Consider the following 19,705-nt stretch of genomic DNA (forward strand, 5'->3'; position numbering starts at 1 on the left):
AACTATAGCGGCTAAGGAGGGCTTGCTGATTGGACACGTGGAGTTGGAGGGCCCCTGCAGAGTAGACTTTTTGTCCTCGCAAGTCCATGCGCCTTGCATCCTTTGATTTAGGGGCTGGAGCCTGCTGGCCATGGCGCTCCCTCTCGTTAACCGACTAGATGACGAGGGAGCAAGGAGGAGGGTGGACATACAGATATTCATAACCCTTGGATGGTACCATGTATTTGCACTCTACACCTCACGCAGCGGGTGGAATAGAGGCCGGAGACTGCCAGATCGTAGTGGCATTGGCTTGTATGGTCTTAATGAATGGGAGGGCCACTCTAGTGGGGGCATCCGATGACAATATGTCCACCACTGGGTCCTGTACCTCCGGGACCTCCTCGGCCTACAAGTTCATGTTCTGTGCAATATGCCCGAGGAGGTCCTGGTGGGCCCTGAGGTCAATTAGTGGAGGGCTGGTAGATAAGGTTCCAGCTACAGCCTCGGCAGGGGAGGGTGAAGAGGAGAGACCTGGAACGAGCGGGTCTGATGAGGGCTCCGCCTGGTGGATCATGTCTGTCTCCCTGGGGAGCTTGGAGTCCTGAGGCTGGGTCAACCCTTCCTCCATAGGAGGAGGAGGACGGGTACTCGTGGCCTCCGGCACCCTGTGTACCGAGGCGGTCGAGCGCGATGGACCTTGGTGAGGGCCTTGGGCCTGATGGTATGCCCACGGCGTCCAGAACCCCCACTGCTGCAGTCCATGATCTTGAGGCTGGGGCTCATGGAATAACGCAGCGGGCACGTCCGTGTCTGGGGCGTAGGCACTCTCTGCCTGAGAAGACATGGACAGGTGTCGGGACGGCCATGGACGAGCCAAACGAGGCTGGTATGAGTCCTTCGCTCCCATCGCTGGAGATCTCCTCGGTGCCAGGGATCAGTACTGGGAATCATACCGGTGCTGAGACCGAGACTGGGACCTGCAACCAGCGCGGTGCCGGGAGGTCGACCTGAATCTCGAATGTCTACGGCGGGACTGGCTGCGAGAGTCTCGGTGCTGGGAGCAGTGCCTAGAGCCAGAGCAGTAACGAGAGTACCGGGCGGGACGAGAGGTGGATCTGTGCCGCGAGTACGACCGGTACCTCCCAGGTGAGCGGCGCCAGGACTCCGAGCAGCGTCGAGACCGGGACAGTCCATGAGAGGTGCCGGGACCTGGATCGAGATCTGTGCCGGCTCATCGATTCTAGTGAAAGAGGTCTCATAGCGGCAGGCTTGCCTCTAGAATGCAGAACCCGCACCGGCAGTGCCGGGGATTGAGGCAGGGCAGACGCAGTCATTGCGATAAGGTCTCTGGCCGAGGAGAATGTCTGCGGCGTGGAGGGGACCGTAAGCTCGACCACAGGTCTCACTGGGGAGCTCTCAAGGACCAGACTCGATGGCCCTCTCGGGACCGGAGTGAACGGTACCACAGTCGTCGGTGCCACAGCAGGAGTAGGTGCTGGGCGATCCGAACGAGTCTGTGTCGAAGGTGTGGAAGAAGCTGAGGGTCTTCGATCAGGTCCCTGTGCCGGAGAAGGCCGGTGCCGAGTTGTCTTGGCGGATCCGGCGCGGTCCGGTGCCGGAGGAGCAGCGCTCGGTGCCAAGGACGGAGGGTTGAGGGCTGCCTCCATAAGGAGAGTCTTTAAGCGAAAGTCCCTCTCCTTTTTAGTCCGTGGCTTAAAGGCCTTGCAAATGCGGCACTTGTCGGAGATGTGCGATTCCCCGAGGCACTTTAGGCAAGAGTCGTGGGGATAGGTCGTGGGCATCGGCTTTTTACAGGCCGAGCACGGTTTAAACCCTGGTGAACCGGGCATGGGCCCCGGCACCAGGTGCAGGGAAGGGCTAAAGCCCAAGCCCCACTAAACTATATACAGTAACTAACTAACAACTATAAAACTAATTACGCTATAGACTAAGTCAACTATATACAACAAGAGATCAAATGAACAAGGAGAAGCTAGGGAAGTGGAGGTCAGCTAAGCCACGCTCCACTGTTCCAACGACCAACACGGGTGGTAAGAAGGAACTGAGGAGCGGTCGGGTCGGCAGGGGTATATATCCAGTGCCATGGCGGCGCCACTCCAGGGGGCGACCTGCCGACCCACCGGAGTTGCTAGGGTAAAAATCTTCCGACGCGCGGCACGCACACCTAACTGGAATGGATATGAGCAATCACTCAAAGAAAAAGGAGAGGTGTCCCGGTTGAGCAGCATGATCTGCACCATGTGTCTCCCTGGTATAATCTTCACAGGTTGAACTTGATTCACCCACAGAAGCCCAGGGAAGGTGAAACTAAACTCACACAGGTGGACACAGGTAGTGTCTAGACTGGTGCCCTCCTTCAAGGGCTTAGTTGGGGAGGGCAGTTTTAAGTGAGGGCACAGGTGCCAACTTTCTCCAGCGTCGGCAGGTGCCCGAGCCCCCCGCCCCTTTCCCTGCCCTGACTCCACCCCATCTCCACCCCTGGCCCCGCCCCCATTCCAACCCCATCCCCAAAGTCCCTGCCCTAGCTCCATCCCCTCCCTGCCCCACTGGATCTCTTCCCAAATCCCCGCCCCGGCCCTGCCTCTTCCCCCAGTGCACTGCGTTCCCCCTCCTCCTTCCCCCTCCCTCCCTGCCCCATAAAACTGCTGAGAAGGAGGAGAAGCAGGACATGTGGTGTGCTCGCAGAGGAGGCGAAGGAAGAGGCAAGCTGGAGCGGGGGGGGGAAGCGGGGGGGGGAAGCGGGGGGCCACGGGGAGCTGCCAGTGATGAGTGCTGAGCACCCATCAATTTTTTGCCATGGGTGCTCCAGCCCCGGAGCACCCAGAGTCAGCGCCTATGAGTGAGGGCAGAGCTCCATAGAAGCCCTGCAGCAGAGGTGGCCCAGGGGATGGCTTCAAGTGGGAGACGAGTCCCAGCTGCCGAGTACACAGCTAGAAGCGGTAACATATCCAACATGCACAGTATCCCACCTGTGGCTAAAAATGGGATGTCAGAGAGAAGTGAGCACTTCTATCACATACAGAGGTTGGAGCATACAGAGGCCTTCAGATGAAGCAGGACCAATTTCCAGATGATCAGGTAAGTACTTCTATCATGTATGGGCAGGGACACATAGAACCCTTCAGCTGAAGGGAAAGTCTGTTCCTAGACAGCGAGGCCTCGCATTAGCCCGTTCAGCTCTATTGTTTTCCAACACCCTGCTCTGATTTATGCTTAGCCCTGTTTTATTCCAATGACGACATTACTGAAATAATGCTGAGACCTTCTACATTCCGATGCTGGTCTAGTGCCTGTCTGATTTCAATTGTGATAAAGGAAGCATGGGAGACAATGCCAAAATAAATGGGCTGCTATCAAAAAAGCAATTAGAACATCAATTACAAGGGCCAGATTCTGCCCTTAGATGTGCAGTTGGAGCCATGGTGACAAGGATGTAGGCAGAACTTGGCCCTAAATGTTCTAATGCAGTCTCACAGTTATGCAGCCTTGGAGATCTAGAAATTACTGCAGAACTGCACTACTTGCACATTTTCCTAGAAGTTACACACCCAGGACATCAAGTGAATCCCCCTGTAGTACAAATTAAATCTGTCATAACCTAGCTTCTGTGAAACATATTTCTTGTATCACAAAACACTGCCACATGTCCATAACTCCCTGATCGCTGGCCTGCCATGAATTATGGCCCTCTTCCCATGAAAATCGTATTTTCTGTCCGAGAGTGACACTGCTTCGCTGCTGATTGATCTTCATAGGCAGAATGTGCATACTGTGTATGTTAGCAAGAATGGGTGTACTACAACAGAAAGATCAAAAGTAGACAAATTGATAAGTCCTGGCCACACTATGCCTCTTGCATTCCTTGCACTGCAACGCAAGACCTAATAAAATCAAATTACACAGATTTCCCTGGACGACTTTTAGCCCTGTAGTGCACTGAGGAAAGTATTGATTTTTCAAATGAAATCCTTGTTCGGTCATATTCCAACTTCCATCAAACAAATCTAACAAAATCCTCCCTTCCCCTCCCTCCAAAAAATAAAATAAAATATGGTGAATGTGGCCAAATTGCTAACGTTAGAGCTGTGACTGAAGCTGGGCTATTATACGACATGTGTCCTACAGAGCCAAAGTTAGATTTCATTTCAGATGAGTCCCCACACTGCAAATGGAGGTCATACCAATGAGATCAGGGACAGAGGGACAATCAGTTTGAAGATCATGCTAAAGTGTTTTGGGAGAGCTAGACTAACCTTAGTGGGGATGCAATATTTATATGAACACAATAATCTCACCTTTAAAAGAAACTGTGGAAAAATACTAGCTACATTTAAAAGTAATTTAGGGAATTGAGCTGAAAGAGAGATCCCAGGACATAAATTGCTGTACAACTAACTACTGGGGCTGATTCTGATCTCAGGCCACCAACGTAATACTTGTGAATAAAGGGACACAAATCAGACGTCAAGAATTATAACATTCAAAAACCAGTCAGAGAACACTTCAACCGCCCTAGACACTCAATTATAGACCTAAAAGCAGCAGTTCTTCAACAAAAAAAAACTTCAAAAACAGACTCCAAAGAGAAACTGCAAAACTGGAATTAATTTGCAAACTGGACATAATCAGATTAGGCCTGAATAATAACTGGGAGTGGATGGGTCATTACACAAACTAAAAACTATTTCCCCGTGCTAATTTTTCCCCCTACCATTACTCACACCTTCTTGTCAACTGTTTGAAATGAGCCATCCTGATTATCACTATAAAAGTTTTTTTCCCTCCTGCTGATAATAGCCCACATTAATTGATTTGTCTCATTACAGTTGGTATGGCAACCCCCATCTTTTCATGTTCTCTGTATATTCCTACTGTATTTTCCACTCCTTGCATCGGATGAAGTGGGTTTTAGCCCACGAAAGCTTATGCCCAAATAAATGTGTTAGTCTCTAAGGTGCCACAAGTACTCCTCGTTCTTTTTGCTGATACAGACCCACTGTCTTGCCTTTGTAATTAATCGTTAAGGGAAACTCTCTACTATCGCGACAGGCAGATTTATAGTCCGATTCATGACCCACAATCCATGCACCCGCTCCAAACCAGAAAAAAACCTTGGAGACAGAGACTTCTTTTCCTTCTACATATACTGTCAGAAGTTACTGAGATTCTGGTCAACCTGTGTAGGCCCCCTTAAGAGGGAGGTAAATCTTATGTAATATTTACATAAAAGTAACTGTTACACATCGTTTTAATAAGGAGCGTGGAAGTGGCTGGATTTAGATTACAGAAGACCCCAAAAATCTGAATCCTGTGAATATGGACAGATCCTACTTGCACCAGTGTTTTACCAATAACTCTTCCAACTTCAGTGCAGTTCATCCATTGGTTACCGTATTGAACCTGAGAGCAGACTTTTGCCTATTTATGTACAGTATTTGTACAAAGATGCTGCAGAAGATAGCTGGTCAGCTTTAAAAAAAAACTCGAGTCTTTTTTCAAGACTGCATGTGCATTTCCCTAGGTAAAGACCAGGATTTGGCCCAATCTATGAACTTGATGGTGGGCAGAAAACCATGTGTTTGTTCTGTGTCTGTCCAGTGCCTAGCACAACGGGGTTCTGATCTATGACCAGGGCTGCTGGATGCTACAGTAACACAAATAAATCATAATATTCATCAGAGATGGTAAATGGGATTTGTATTTTTAAAGCACGGTAAAGTTTGGGCATAAATAGGTTGACAGTGTCTCTTTACCCACCGTATCCAAGAAAGTGAGGTTTGGGAAGTGAAAATATCAATGGTTGAAATACTGAGTTTGAGATACATTGAATCCTCCAACCCCAATTTTATTTTATTTTTTTTTCAATTAAATCTCTAATGCTCCAAGTTTCAAGCGGAATTTCCCTGGAGGACTTTAAAAAATATTTATTAAGGGGACTGCATGTACCACAATAGTGCCAACCTGTAATATGGGGCCTTGTCTGTTAGTACCTCCTTTGTGGCCAGACCAGGGGGTACACCAACCTGGTGCCATCTCCCTTTATGCCACCACACCCAGTTTTGCATTTGTCAAGACCTTGTTGTGACCTGAACCCTCCTGGCCAGGACCTCAGTAGCCTCCTTTCCCTTTAGGATAGTGGGGAGTCAGAAGCTGTGGCTCTAATGAGGACTAATCAGCCCTAGCTCTCCTGCCTTAAGACCCTTTCCTCCAAAAGCCCTTGGCCTGGAGTTGGTGGCGGATGAGTTTCCAGCCCTCTCCATTGGGTTCCGACTCAGGACTCTTGTTGGGCACAGCCAGAGTCAGCCCCTCTCAGTCCCTTGCTGCTCCCAAAGCTGCTGCCTACCTCTCCTGTTCTGTAGGCTCCCCCAGCCTCTGGTCCTGCCTCTGGAGTGGTGGATTTTTCTGGAAGCTTCTCACCAGTCTGCTGCAGAAATCCCTTTTCAGTCTCTCTGGCCACCACCCTGCCCTCTTATCCTCACAGCTGCTGTGGGGCTGCCAATCAGCTCTGACTGAGTAGACAGTTGCTTCATTAACCCTTTGGCTGCCAAACCACCATGGGATGTATAGACTCCAAGACACAGCGGCATGCACATTTAAAGTGAAATGCTACCGTCTTACAGAAAAAAAGTCTGTAAGAGGAAAGCATTGGCACTGTCTCTGTACCCAATCCAGAGAGGCGTTTACACCAGGCCTGGCCCTGCAGCAAATATAGATTTCTCCATGGTGTGAGACCCTTAAGACTCTTTAGCCGTGGGTAGATCTTGATTACAGATACAGTAAAACACATGGGGGACAGGGGAACCTGACATCTGTTTTGATGTCTTATGGGTTCTTTCACACAGCACTCAGTTCAGAATTGCTACCAGACGCTTTTCAATAGAGCCCTGGGTGGATACAAATTTTGTATCCGCACCCAATCTACGATCCACAAAACTGAGCCGCTGATATAAAGACGCTATCCGCAGATTTACAGGGTTTGGGATATAAAATTTGGGTCTGCCTCCATCCACAATCCACAAAAACGGGCTGTGGATATCCGTGGATTTTCAAAGCTCTACTTTCCAAGCAATTGCCAATTTCATCCTCTTCCCTGACTGAAAACAAGCAGGGAACCGGAAATGAGCACCAATTTCATGAATGGCTCCCCTGCAAACCTACAACTGACATATGCATGCAAGTGACCAGCCCTGAATTCACTTCCTCTGGCTATTTCAACCTATCACATTTTTCAGTTTACTTTCGGTTACTAAAGTTTCCTGCTCCTTTGCTCCGTTACCTTCCACTGGGCCAAAGCGACGAATGCTGAAAGCACAGAAATTACAGCACTATATGAATAAATTGAAAGCTAGCATGGCCAGCAAGAGCACCACTGCAACCAGCAGCTGGCCAGTTAGTTTCACTCTCACCCTCAGCACATGTGATTGTTGTTTTTTGGGTTTGCTTTCACAGATGCTGAGTGCCCACAATTCCCAGAGAAATCAATAGAAGCTGCTGCAGGTACTCAGCACCTTTGAAAAATCAGGCTCATATTGCAAAAGTATGTTTGGTTCTTTACAGCCCTGTTTAAAGACAAGAGGCTTGCTCCCGCGCCCCGTGAAGTCTCTGAGCCAGATTCTACCTCTGTCATTTATGCTGAGCGCTCGCTAGTCATGGGGGAAGGGAGGCAGAATCCAATCCAATGGCAGAACTTTCAGTGGCTTCAGCAGTTAGTGAGATTAGATCTGAATTCCCTGCATTCAACATTTCATTTATCTACCCTTGTCTTTAATTCTTGTCTCTGAGATTTTAAGTGAATTTAGTGCTCATTGATTTCAAGGAGAGTTCAGTGCCAAGACACTTTTGGAAATCCCACTAAGCATCTATATGCATTTTTAGGCACCTAAATACTTTTGCAAATCTGTCCCTAAGCCACTTTTGAAAATGGGACTTCATCTCTAAATCACAGGCTTTTTTAACACAATTTCACCCTCTGTGGTTACTTGCTACGTTCCACACACATTTTGAAGGCCCGTTTAAAAATTAAAATACAATCTATTTGCATTAAGCTGTATAGGAGCCGGGTTGTTTTCATAAGACATCATGCAGCATATTACACAGCATAACTAATGTCACTGGATGGAACCATTTTGACTTAATATTTGAAGTGACAGGCTCATCTGGCATTGCTGCTTTCCAGCAAGCTTAATATGAGTACGATCTGTGGTAAGGAATTCAGAGGAAGTGGTAAGGCAAAAGCATCATTCCTAGCATGCAAATTCTTAATGGTAATGTAAAGGGGAAATACTGTACTGTAATTCCTCACTTACAGTCGTCCCGGTTAACGTCATTTCGTTGCTGATCAGTTAGGGAACATGCTTGTTTAAAGTTGTGCAATGCTCCCTTCTAATATCATTTGGCAGCTGCCTGCTTTGTCCACTGCTTGCAGCTAGCGCAGCCCATTGCAGCTAGCTGGTGGTGGCTTGGAACCAGGGTAGACCGGCAGCCCCTCGCATCAGCTCCCTGCTCCCCTAAGTTCCCTGCGCAGCAGCTTCCTGCAGTTCAGCTGTGTCCCTCCCCTCACTGTGTACCGAAAACCCACCAACCGCTATGCCTACCTTCATGCCTCCAGCTTCCATCTGGGATGCACCACACGATCCATTGTCTACAGCCAAGCACTGAGGTATAACTGCATTTGCGTCAACCCCCCAGCCAGAGACCAACACCTACAAGATCTTCACCAAGCATTCTCAAAACTAAGATACCCACACAAGGAAATAAGGAAACAAATCAACAGAGCCAGATGTGTACCCAGAAGCCTCCTGCTGCAAGACAAGACCAAGAAAGAAACCAACAGGACTCCACTGGCCATCACATACAGTCCTCAGCTTAAACCCCTCCAACACATCATCAGTGATCTAAACCCATCCTGGACAATGACCCCTCACTTTCACAGGCCTTGGGAGGCAGGCCAGTCCTCACCCACAGACAACCTGCCAACTTGAAACATATTCTCACAAGTAACTGCACACTGCACCATAGTAACTCTAGCTCAGGAACCAATCCATGCAACAAACCTCGATGCCAGCTCTGCCCACATATCTACACCAGCGACACCATCACAGGACCTAACCAGATCAGCCACACCATCACCGGTTCATTCACCTGCACATCCACCAATGTAATATACGCCATCATGTGCCAGCAATGCCCCTCTGCTATGTACATCGGCCAAACTGGACAATCCCTATGGAAAAGGATAAATAAACACAAGTCAAATGTTAGGAATGGCAATATACAAAAACCTGTAGGAGAACACTTCAACCTCCCTGGCCACACAATAGCAGATCTTAAGGTGGCCATCCTGCAGCAAAAAAACTTCAGAACCAGACTTCAAAGAGAAACTGCTGAGCTTCAGTTCATCTGCAAATTTGACACCATCAGCTCAGGATTAAACAAAGACTGTGCATGGCTTGCCAACTACAAAACCAGTTTCTCCTCCCTTGGTTTCCACACCTCAACTGCTAGAACAGGGCCTCATCCTCCCTGATTGAACTAACCTCGTTATCTCTAGCTTGCTTCTTGCTTGCATATATATACCTGCCCCTGGAAATTTCCACTACATGCATCTGATGAAGTGGGTATTCACCCACGAAAGCTCGTGCTCCAAAACATCTGTTAGTCTATAAGGTGCCACAGGATTCTTTGCTGCTTTTACAGATCCAGACCAACATGGCTACCCCTCTGATTTTTGAAAGATTGTTTCACACCAGCTTTCTGAATGGTTCTATGTTGCCATTAGAACAACAGAGCTATAAAGACTAAACAAACCCGAGAAAGTTCACTTAGGGTCCTATTGATGATCCTGTTTTATCAGATATGACACCATTGCATGTCACTTTTATTCAGTTTTATATGCTCATCAAACGTCCTTGTAGTGATATTGATTCATTTTCAGTTAGAGTTTAAAAGGTGTAAGGCAGCCAAAAATGGGAAGAAAAAAAATGACCCAGGTTACCAGTAGCTCTTTCTCTGAATCAACTAGGGAATCTGTTTGAGATTTGTCCCCCTATTTCTGATAGCTTCCCTGATGTTTAGAGCTATTGTATGAAAAGGAACAAGGGACTAGTCAGGGGAGAGTCACAGCTGGAGGAGACTACAATAGGAGAAAGTGAAAAAGATGCTAGCTCAGATTTTGTATGTGTACTAGGAGTGCTTTTTAAAGGTTATCTTGATTTAGTTGCTATTTTTCTCTCTCCTCCCTGCCCCCTCATCCCACTCCCCCTAAAACTACATCAGAGCAGAGGAAAATAATTCCATTAAAGAGGGACACAAAGAAGTGGTTAAGAATACAACTTGAATTTTAAACATGGATTTCATTTCACACGTCCTTTTGCTTTTCAACCTTATTGATTTCAAGACATCAATCACATTCACAATTCCTTTCTCGGGTGAAAATGCTTGCCATCTTCTGGAGTTCACCATGCCCACTGAGGGTAAGTGCCTCGCACACAGGCGTGCAAGGAGGCAGTGATGCAAGGGAGCTTGTCCACACAGGGACAGCCAGAATCCTGCTGCTTGCACTCACTCACCTCATGCAACTACTCATGTGAGTAGGTACTTATCAGCATGAGTATGGGCCGAGCAACCGAGGCCTTTGTCTGCAACATGTGGGCCAGGGTTAGAACCATCAGCAGCGCTACTCACGCAAAATGGGCCACAGCCTTGCTCAGCAGCTGATGGCACTACACTGATGCTGAACGAAGGACATGCTGCACCTCCCTATGCAAAGTGCCAGCCCCACAAGCCACAACACCACAGCAGCTATGGCTGCCAGAGCCAACAATCTACCTTAAAACTTCTTTGCTTTAAATTGTAATTCAAAGATTCATATACAACCATTATACACGCAAGGGTAGCAAAAAATGGGAACTGACACAGACTGGACTAAGTCAGTTACTTACTGAGGACTGACAAGCCTATAATAAACCTGAATTGATTGCATAGGTGGCAATTATCACTTACGATGGTTTCTCAATAATCATATGGCATGCGTTATAATCCAGTAATTGTCCTATTCAATATAGATCTTTCACTAGAGCAAATCAGCATACCACCACTGAAGAGCAGTGAAGACAGAGGGAGAAGAAAGTGGGAGAAGACTAAAGAATGAGGTGGGGAGCAGAGAGATATTAAAGCAGAAGTGTAGCAGGGAGAAGGTTATATAAAGCCTCAAAAGCAATATACAGACTCCATTGACTTTGATGGAACTATGCCGATTTCCACCAGCCTGTCTTTGGGAATTCTCCATTTAAAGGGCTAGCTAGAACTAAGCAACTTAACTGAAAAAATATATCCTTGGAAATGTGACTTTGAAAGTGAATTCAGGTTTGACTGTGTCTGTGACTCTTTCATGTTTGCTTCCCACAAACCCTCCTGCACTGGAGCGCTGCTAACAGAAATACACATGTGAGCATTGTTGAACCTTGATCCCACTCATTGTGTCCTTCTCGATTGTTGTATTTCCTGCCTACAGCCTGGAACATGCAGGAAAGCATTTCTCTTGTCATTCTACAGAAACAGCAAGTAATTCTACCTCCTTTCCCCAGATAACCCAGGTGTCTTAATTTTTTCTTTAAATGTTTATCAACTTTGAAACTTTCTATAGCCTCACCCCACCCCTTCTGCTGTTACATTCTTCTCCTCCACTCCTCTCTCTGTTCATGTCCATGAACTGTCTTACCTCTCCTCTTTCCACCTCACCTTCTCCATATCACCTTCCCTTGGTGGGACCTCGTTATCCTCTCACTTACACGAATATAACTCCATTGACTTCAAGGGAATTACTCCTGATTTACAATGGCATAAGCAGAAGAGAATCATGCCTGTCACATCTTCACCAATGAGGTCTGCACACTCTCCCTTACCTCAATGATTGCCCTATACCCAGGGCCGGTGCAAGGATGTTTCGTGCCCCAGGTGAAACTTCCACCTTGTGCCCTCCCCGAGCCCTGCAGCGGGTCCCTCCCCCCAACCCTGAAGCCCACCCCCCAGCAGCACCCCCCACCACCCTGAGATGCCCCCCCGTGGCAGCTCCCCACGCCCCCCTGCCCTGAGGCCACTCCCCGTGGCAGCTCCCCCCACCGGGAAGCCGTGCGGCAGCTCTCCACCCCAGTTCACCTCTGCTCCACCCCATCCCTGAGCCCTGCAGCAGCTCCCCATCCCCCCGCTCCTCCTCCACAGCAGTTCCCCACACACCCCCCCACCCTGAGGCACCCCCCACACGTGGCAGCTCCCCTCCCCAGCCCGGGGAGCCGTGCAGCAGCTCTTTGCCCCAGTTCACCCCTACTCTGCCTCCACCCCAAGCACACTGTCGCTGCTTCATTTTTCCTGCCTCTCAGGCTTGCGGCGCCAATCAGCTTAGGTGCCCCAAGCCTGGGAGGCAGGAGAAGTAAAGCAGCCACAGCGAGCTCGGGGAGGAAGCAGAGCAGGAGTGAGTTGGGGATGGGAGTTCCCCTGCGTCCCACCTCCCCTTACTTGCTGCAGGTGGCCTTCCCCGTGCCCCCCTGCCCCAGCTCCCTCCACCTAAATGCCGACAGCGACCAGGGAGGCCTAAGATCCGGCCGCCGCGGTCGCCACCAAACAAAATGCTGCCCCCCAAATCCTAGTGCCCTAGGCAACTGCCCAGGTCACCCAGTAGGTTGCACCGGCCCTGCCTATACCTTGTCTGAATCACAGTGTACCCTGCCCCTTTCAGAGGGCTGGGGCTCAGTCTCACCTGCTCAAGGCCTAGCCTACCTCCCAAGTTGAAGGGAATGAGCAAGCACGGGGGTCTGCAGGATGGGAGCATGTGATCAAGAACCAGGCCTGCTGGGAGACAGGAAGGTCAGTATGAGCTCAGTGAGAGACTGAAAGGGACTGTCTGAGCTGCTCTACATAGATTCTCCTTAGCACTTAGATAGAGGGGCTGGGGAAGGACCAGCCTGCAGGGAGCAGGACCCAGCTAGAAAGGATGGAGAATGGGGAGCTAGTCCCTTGGAGGAAAGACTCAGCAGGGACAGGAACTAAGAATACTGCCACAAAGGCGTGCGTAGCTAGGAAGGCTAGAGGGGAGAGGGAGAGTTCTTGTGTATCCTTGTTACTCGGCACAGGAGAACCTGTGTGAAGTTACACACAAAATGGGCATAAAAGGAGGAATTCTACACAAACTGTGTAATATCTGAGCTGAGAACGTGTTTCCCATCGTCACTTCGATTCCATAGTTACTAAGGCCACAGGAACAATAGCCTTCCACACCATTTTTCTGTGTGAGTTTGTGTCTCTGTGTATGCACCCACACACACACCCTATAAAAATCAGAGAAAGAGCATATATGTTCCCTGCTATCAAGTGTCTATGTATAGTTATATCATTTCCATTTATTTATGATGCATTATTGATGCACAGAATGCTGGATGCCTCAATAATGTATCACTAAGGCTCTTACAGAAAGCACTAATACTGGCATAACACATTTCTACAAAGATGAAAAAAAATATTGTTTGAAACCTGTTAAGACTTAGAAAATACACTTTAAGTTACAGGACTGCTGGCCAAGAGAAATTTAAAATCACAGGCCAACATTTAAAATGTCAATAATCCATGGGCAGTGGAGTGGGGGGGAATCAACAAATCTTCTGACATGATACAAGCAACTGCTATGAATATTCAGGAAGCTAAAACTGCTGATTCAGTGTTTTCCTCAACTGTCCAACTTTTGCACTGATCACAGACGTTATTATTTTTCTTTTCATCATAAGAATCCTTGACTGCTGTGTCCGTGTGTTGTTGCATCATATGCATGAAACTGCAAGTACTGGAATTCATCCAGATGGCAGGACGCTTTGGAATTGTTACTTCTACTGCACAGATGTTTAACAATCAGGCCATATGGCTCCAATAAAACAATCTTCTCATAGTTTTTTTTTTAAATAAATGACACTATATATGCAACATTGTAAACCCAGTATAATGCTAAGGTATGAATTGTCATACAAGTAGAATACAAAATTATATACTGAAATTTGACACTTGTATTTAAAATATTAGACATGGAATACACTATCTAAAAATCATGATCACAATCAGGTTCCAAAACTCACTTGTACATAATACCACCTTATCTTACTACTGTAATAACTGTCAGGAACCCAGATGTGCGTGGTCAGGCCTAGTAGCTGGAACTGGAATCAGATCTAGTGATCAGAGCAGGAGCAAGAAACTGAAGCCAGGAGTCACAGCCAGTAATCAGAGCCAAAGGGTCTGAGCCAGGAGTCCAGTAGGGAAGCAGAGCTGGAACAGACTGGGCAGGAGTCGGGCTGGGAACGAGGCAGGCACAGAAGCAATCATAGCTGCGGGCAGAAGCACTGAGCAACCAGAGATCAGTTGCGGCCACTGGGCTTCCTCAGCCAGCCAGGCAGAATGGTCAATCAGGCGGGCCCTGCTGTACTCATAGGCTGCCCCCAGACTGGGCAGGTGGAGCTACGTGTCCTCCATCCTGACAGTGATGTCATTCTTCCTTTGTTCAAAAGTGAATTCAAAGGTCACGACTTGCGCTAGCAACTGGATGAAATCCTTCTTTTATTGACAGAACAGACAGAACCACAAACATAATCACGTGCCTAGACTGACCATGATGGAGCACCACTCTGGCTGACAGAGCGGAGATTCCACCAGTGAAATTCATAGTTTCTCTATAAAGACTGTTAGCAAGGGGGCCAATCAGTAGTAATACTGACAATATTTTTGTAACACAAATAACTGATCACTGGAAGCAAGCTGTGATCACCTCGCTTCATCCCAGAGAGCACCACCAAGACACAACCAATTTCAGACACTACTGACCTGGGTCAGATCTGAACCAACAATCTAGAGCTAAAGAACTCCATTTGCCATTATCAAATCGCTGAGCCGTCCAGTCACGCTGCATAGGGATATATATTAGAAAGTGAATGAAAACAGAATACTAGCCTTGAAATTTAAAAATAAAAAACCATCTGGTGATTAAAATACTCCATGACCCAAAATGTGAAGAAAAAGTGAATTGCCATCCTCCTGTCTTTTGACTGTTTTTCCTGCCAAGAATCATAGACTCACAGGCAGCTCAGAAGGGACCATTATGATCATCTAGTCTGACCGCCTGCACAATGCAGGCGACAGAATCTCACCCACCCACTCCTGTAACAAACCCCTAACCTATGTCTGAGTTACTGAAGTCCTCTAATTGTTGTTTGAAGACCTCAAGCTGCAGAGAATCCTCCAGCAAGTGACTCGTGCCCCATGCTGCAGAAGAAGGCAAAAAACCTCCAGGGCCTCTGCCAATCTGCCCTGGAGGAAAATTCCTTCCCGATCCCAAATACGGCAATCAGTTAAACCTTGAGCATGTGGGGCAAGACTCACCAGCCAGCACCTAGGAAAGAATTCTCTGTAATAACTCAGATCCCATCCCATCTAACATCCCATCACAGACCACGGGGCATACTTACCTGCTGATAATCAAAGATCAATTGCCAAATTAATTGCCAAAATTAGGCTATCCCATCATACCATCCCCTCCATAAATTTATCAAGCTTAGTCTTAAAGCCAGATAGGTCTTTTGCCCCCACTACTCCCCTTGGAAGGCTGTTCCAGAACTTCACTCCTCTAATGGTTAGAAACCGTCATCTAATTTCAAGTCTAAACTTCCTAGTGTCCAGTTTATATCCATTTCTTCTTGTGTCCACATTGGTACTAAGCTTAAATAATTCCTCTCCCTCCCTAATATTTAATCTCTCTGATATATTTATAAAGAGCAATCATATCCTCCCTCAATCTTCTTTTGGTTAGGCTAAAAAAGCCAAGCACTTTGAATCTCCTTTCATAAAACAGGTTTTCCATTACTGGGATCATCCTAGCAGCCTGTCTCTGAACCTGTTCCAGTTTGAATTCATCCTTCTTAAACATGGGAGACCAGAACTGCACACAGTATTCCAGATGAGGTCTCACCAGTGCCTTGTATAATGGTACTAACACCTCCTTATCTTTGCTGGAAATACCTCGCCTGATGCATCCTAAAACTGCATTGGCATTTTTAACGGCCATATCACATTGGTGGCTCATAGTCATCCTGAGATGAACCAATACTCCAAGGTCCTTCTCCTCTGTTACTTCCAACTGATGCGTCCCCAGTTTATAACTAAAATTCTTGTTATTAATCCCTAAATGCATGACCTTGCACTTTTCACTATTAAATTTCATCCTATTACTATTACTCCAGTTTACAGGTCATCCAGATCTTCCTGTATGATATCCCAGTCCTTCTCTGTGTTAGCAATACCTCCCAGCTTTGTGTCATCTGCAAACTTTATTAGCACATTCCCGCTTTGTGTGCCAAGGTCAGTAATTAAAAGGTTAAATATACAAGGGTTGGGGTAGAAGGGAGAAAATGCTGCTTTCTGCCTTCCCCTACACTTTTCTCATGCCTGGATCTCTGCCCCTTGTGCTACCTAGGACAAACTTCTCCTGTGGATGCTTTATATAAATCTGATCTGCAAGAAAAGATTCAAAGGGACAGACTGAAGAAAGCATTGGTCTCCCAGACAAAGAGTTGTCCATTTAGTGAATCAGGGGCTCTTTCCACCTGACGCACTTTTTAAAAGGGAAATCCTCAATTACACTCTGCTCAAAGGGCAAAACAACAAAAGACCCACGTAACATTCTTTTCTAAAGCAGCAAGGAAGCGTTCAAAGCCGCTTTACCTACCACAGATGCTAATCTAGTTGATACAATTTAAAAATCCTTCCTGAAGGGCATTTGAACCCTTGTCATTTTAAAAAAAAGATTTTCTGTAGTTTATGCACTTGCTTTGCCAAAAGCTTCCCTTAGCAAACAAAGTATACTAAATTATACTTGCTCTGATCTACTACTCGGAGGATGCAGTTTGTTTTCAGAGGCAGCTCAGTGGAAAGCTCTGTCATGTATAAATATATGCAGAGAGGGGAAAATCATTTTGCACAACTACCAGACTGGTAGGGACCATTTCTAAGACACCAATGTGGGAAAAAAGCATGCACTTCTTGTGTTTGATTTTTTTTTTATTTTAAAATCTTGCCTAGTAAGGCAATAAAAGCAAATGTCACAAAGACAAACTCCTCCCTCAAAGTTAAATTCCCAAAGCTATATGGTAAGATGCTGAAATAGGTGAATTCTCTAACCTTTCACCTCTGGACATGCAGTCACATCCATTTTAGGTCACCAATAAAATGAGATTGATGGGCTCAATGTACTTCCTAGTAAACATTCCTCCATAATGGAAAAGCAGCGCTCTGCTCTGTACAATTCAGCCCCAATGGCAATCTCTGCTGAAAAATTACCAGTATTTAACTCGCGAAGGGTGGTATAAGTTGTAACCAAATGATTCTGCCAGAGTTTCATGAGGAGGAATGTCACACAACAACTGCCGACATTAGTCCAACTCCTTAGCAACAACATTCGATTTATTGTATCCCAAATTCATTTACTAACAACAAAATGATCCCAGCCACAGAGGCCAGCTCACAATCCTGCTGAAAGCAATGGGAGTTTTGCTGGGGACTTCAAGGAGCTAAAGATGAGAACCTAAATTGCAGCTGCTTCCGTAGCAGAGATAGGACACTGATTTAGAGACTAGTGTTACACTGCACTCCAAACTGTTCTATACATTTTATAGACATGTAAAAAGACTGGTCCCTGTCCCTAAGAGATCTCACTCCAACTAGACAATGCAGAATTGGGCAGATTTCCAATTCAAACAAGAAAAATATTTGATCTCCTACCTATCTGCCACTGTCCACAATGCATCACCACTGACATGAGAAGGGTGAAAAAGGCACCACGGAATAAAAGGCAGAGCCACGCATCTCTGGATTACTTAAGTAGTTAAGACTAAGCAAAACAGATTATATCAGTGCTAATTCACACTGAAAATACCAAACACAACAAGTGAGAAAAAAAAATCTGACATTGCTCTTTAAAGGGACAATAAACAAGAGGGGGAAAGGATCAAAACAACAACAAAAAAGCCTTCTCTCCTGCTTTTAATCCAAGAAAAAGCCAGTAATAGGGAGTTAAACTCAGCCTTCAGCAGCCTAAGCATGTCATTGTTAATTACAAAGCTATTTAACTTTTTCAAGAAATAAAGGCTGCTATTAATGAAAGAAGACCCAATTAGCCTTTAATCTACACACTGTTTTTTAATCAAACTTTCTTTTGATCATCATACACACTGCGGGATATAGTCTCCCTTCGCCACATGCCACTGACTCCCACTAATCCTAATGAAATAGATTTTAAAGGACTGGCTGACTGAAGCAATGTGGAGGAGCATCTCCTTTGTAGTGGCTGGAGCTTCCTTCCCCCAGTGGGACCCATAATCTGTGTAGTTTGGAGGCTGAATTCCAGTCTCCAAACCATTCCTCCTCCTCTCATTAAGGCAGCATTGGAAGGGAACTCAAAAAGGTGAATTCCTTGGTGATCCCTGACCTCTTCTTGTGGGTTCTGCCATGGGAGGGAGCAAAATACTTTACTCTGCTAGGAGTGAGATGGTCCAGTGACCGTAGCAGGGTAGTGATCACCATGTAAAAAACCCAAACAAAAATAACCAACAGAAAGTGGCAGGATGGCTAAAGAAAACAAAGACAGAGTGGCAGATGAGGAGGGGAAGAGATGGGAAGGATCTCAACAGTAGACACAGACCTAAGTTGTCTTCAGTGCTGAAAAGGGTGTATTTTGCACATCGGGGAAACCAATGCACATAAATGAGAGAGCGCTATCCCGTGGTCAAACATAGTGAAGACTAGGCACTCTAGTTTTAATGTGAGGTAAACTCACTGAGATGCTACCCCTGGAACGGGTACAGAGCAGTATACCTCCTGGTAAAACTGATGTGCCTGGTCTCAGGATAGCTCAGATGGATTCATGCACATTAGTTACTCTCAGATTTTAAAAAATACAGCTTTTTTAGCAGCATAAACAAGGCCACAGTCTGCTCCACCTGAGTCACTCTCCTAGAACGAGGAGGGGGGGGTTCTGTGACGACTCCAGATAAGGATCAGTGAAGATCCTGATCTTTAGAGTGGAAATAGCTCTTGAAAATGAATATGGACAAAACCAGTGTGGGACCTGACACATAAGAAAGAGAAAGAACAGGTAGAAAAATATTACACTGGAAAGATACACTGTGCTATCATGATCTTTTGGTTGGAGACTCAAGAGTATTACTATTTTTTAAAGTAATGTGGAAAACATCTGGCACCTAAAAATAATGCAAACGATCTGGGATTTAGGCATATGCTTAAAATTAAGTGTGTGCTGAAGTTGGAATGATTTCTTGAATCAGGGCCTCAGACTGTAAAGATCTGTCCTTCAGAGATGCTGAGCACTCACACTTCTTACTGAAGTCAGAGGAGCGGTGGATGCTCAGTAGCTCTGAAATCAGCCCTCAATTTTATTGATTACTGTTGTATTAGCATCTTTGATTTTCTACACCTTCTGGGTGAAGGTATTTTTTTAATTGTAATGTATGAATCAAAACTGTATACATACGTATGCAGAAGTCTCCACTTTCATAATATCCAGGGCAGCATTGAGATCTTCGCCGATACATTGTTCTTATTCCTCTTCGATATGCTGTTTTGTAACTTATTCTAAATTGCAAGACAGAAAGCCATT

The 19,705-nt window shown here is 46.4% G+C and overlaps 1 protein-coding gene across 11 annotated transcripts in view; it reads right to left on the reverse strand.

The window, feature by feature from the left end:
• MEGF11 (multiple EGF like domains 11) overlaps positions 1–19,705 on the reverse strand; it is a 385,567-nt gene that overhangs the window by 249,733 nt on the left and 116,129 nt on the right. For all 11 annotated transcript variants that reach the window (XM_050967532.1, XM_050967528.1, XM_050967531.1 and 8 more), the window contains exon 5: positions 19,580–19,680. In XM_050967532.1, coding sequence (XP_050823489.1) covers positions 19,580–19,680 — 101 coding nt within the window. The remainder of the gene's footprint in view (positions 1–19,579; positions 19,681–19,705) is intronic.

The sequence above is a fragment of the Gopherus flavomarginatus genome, chromosome 9 (assembly GCF_025201925.1).
Source record: "Gopherus flavomarginatus isolate rGopFla2 chromosome 9, rGopFla2.mat.asm, whole genome shotgun sequence".
NCBI lineage: Eukaryota > Metazoa > Chordata > Testudines > Testudinidae > Gopherus > Gopherus flavomarginatus.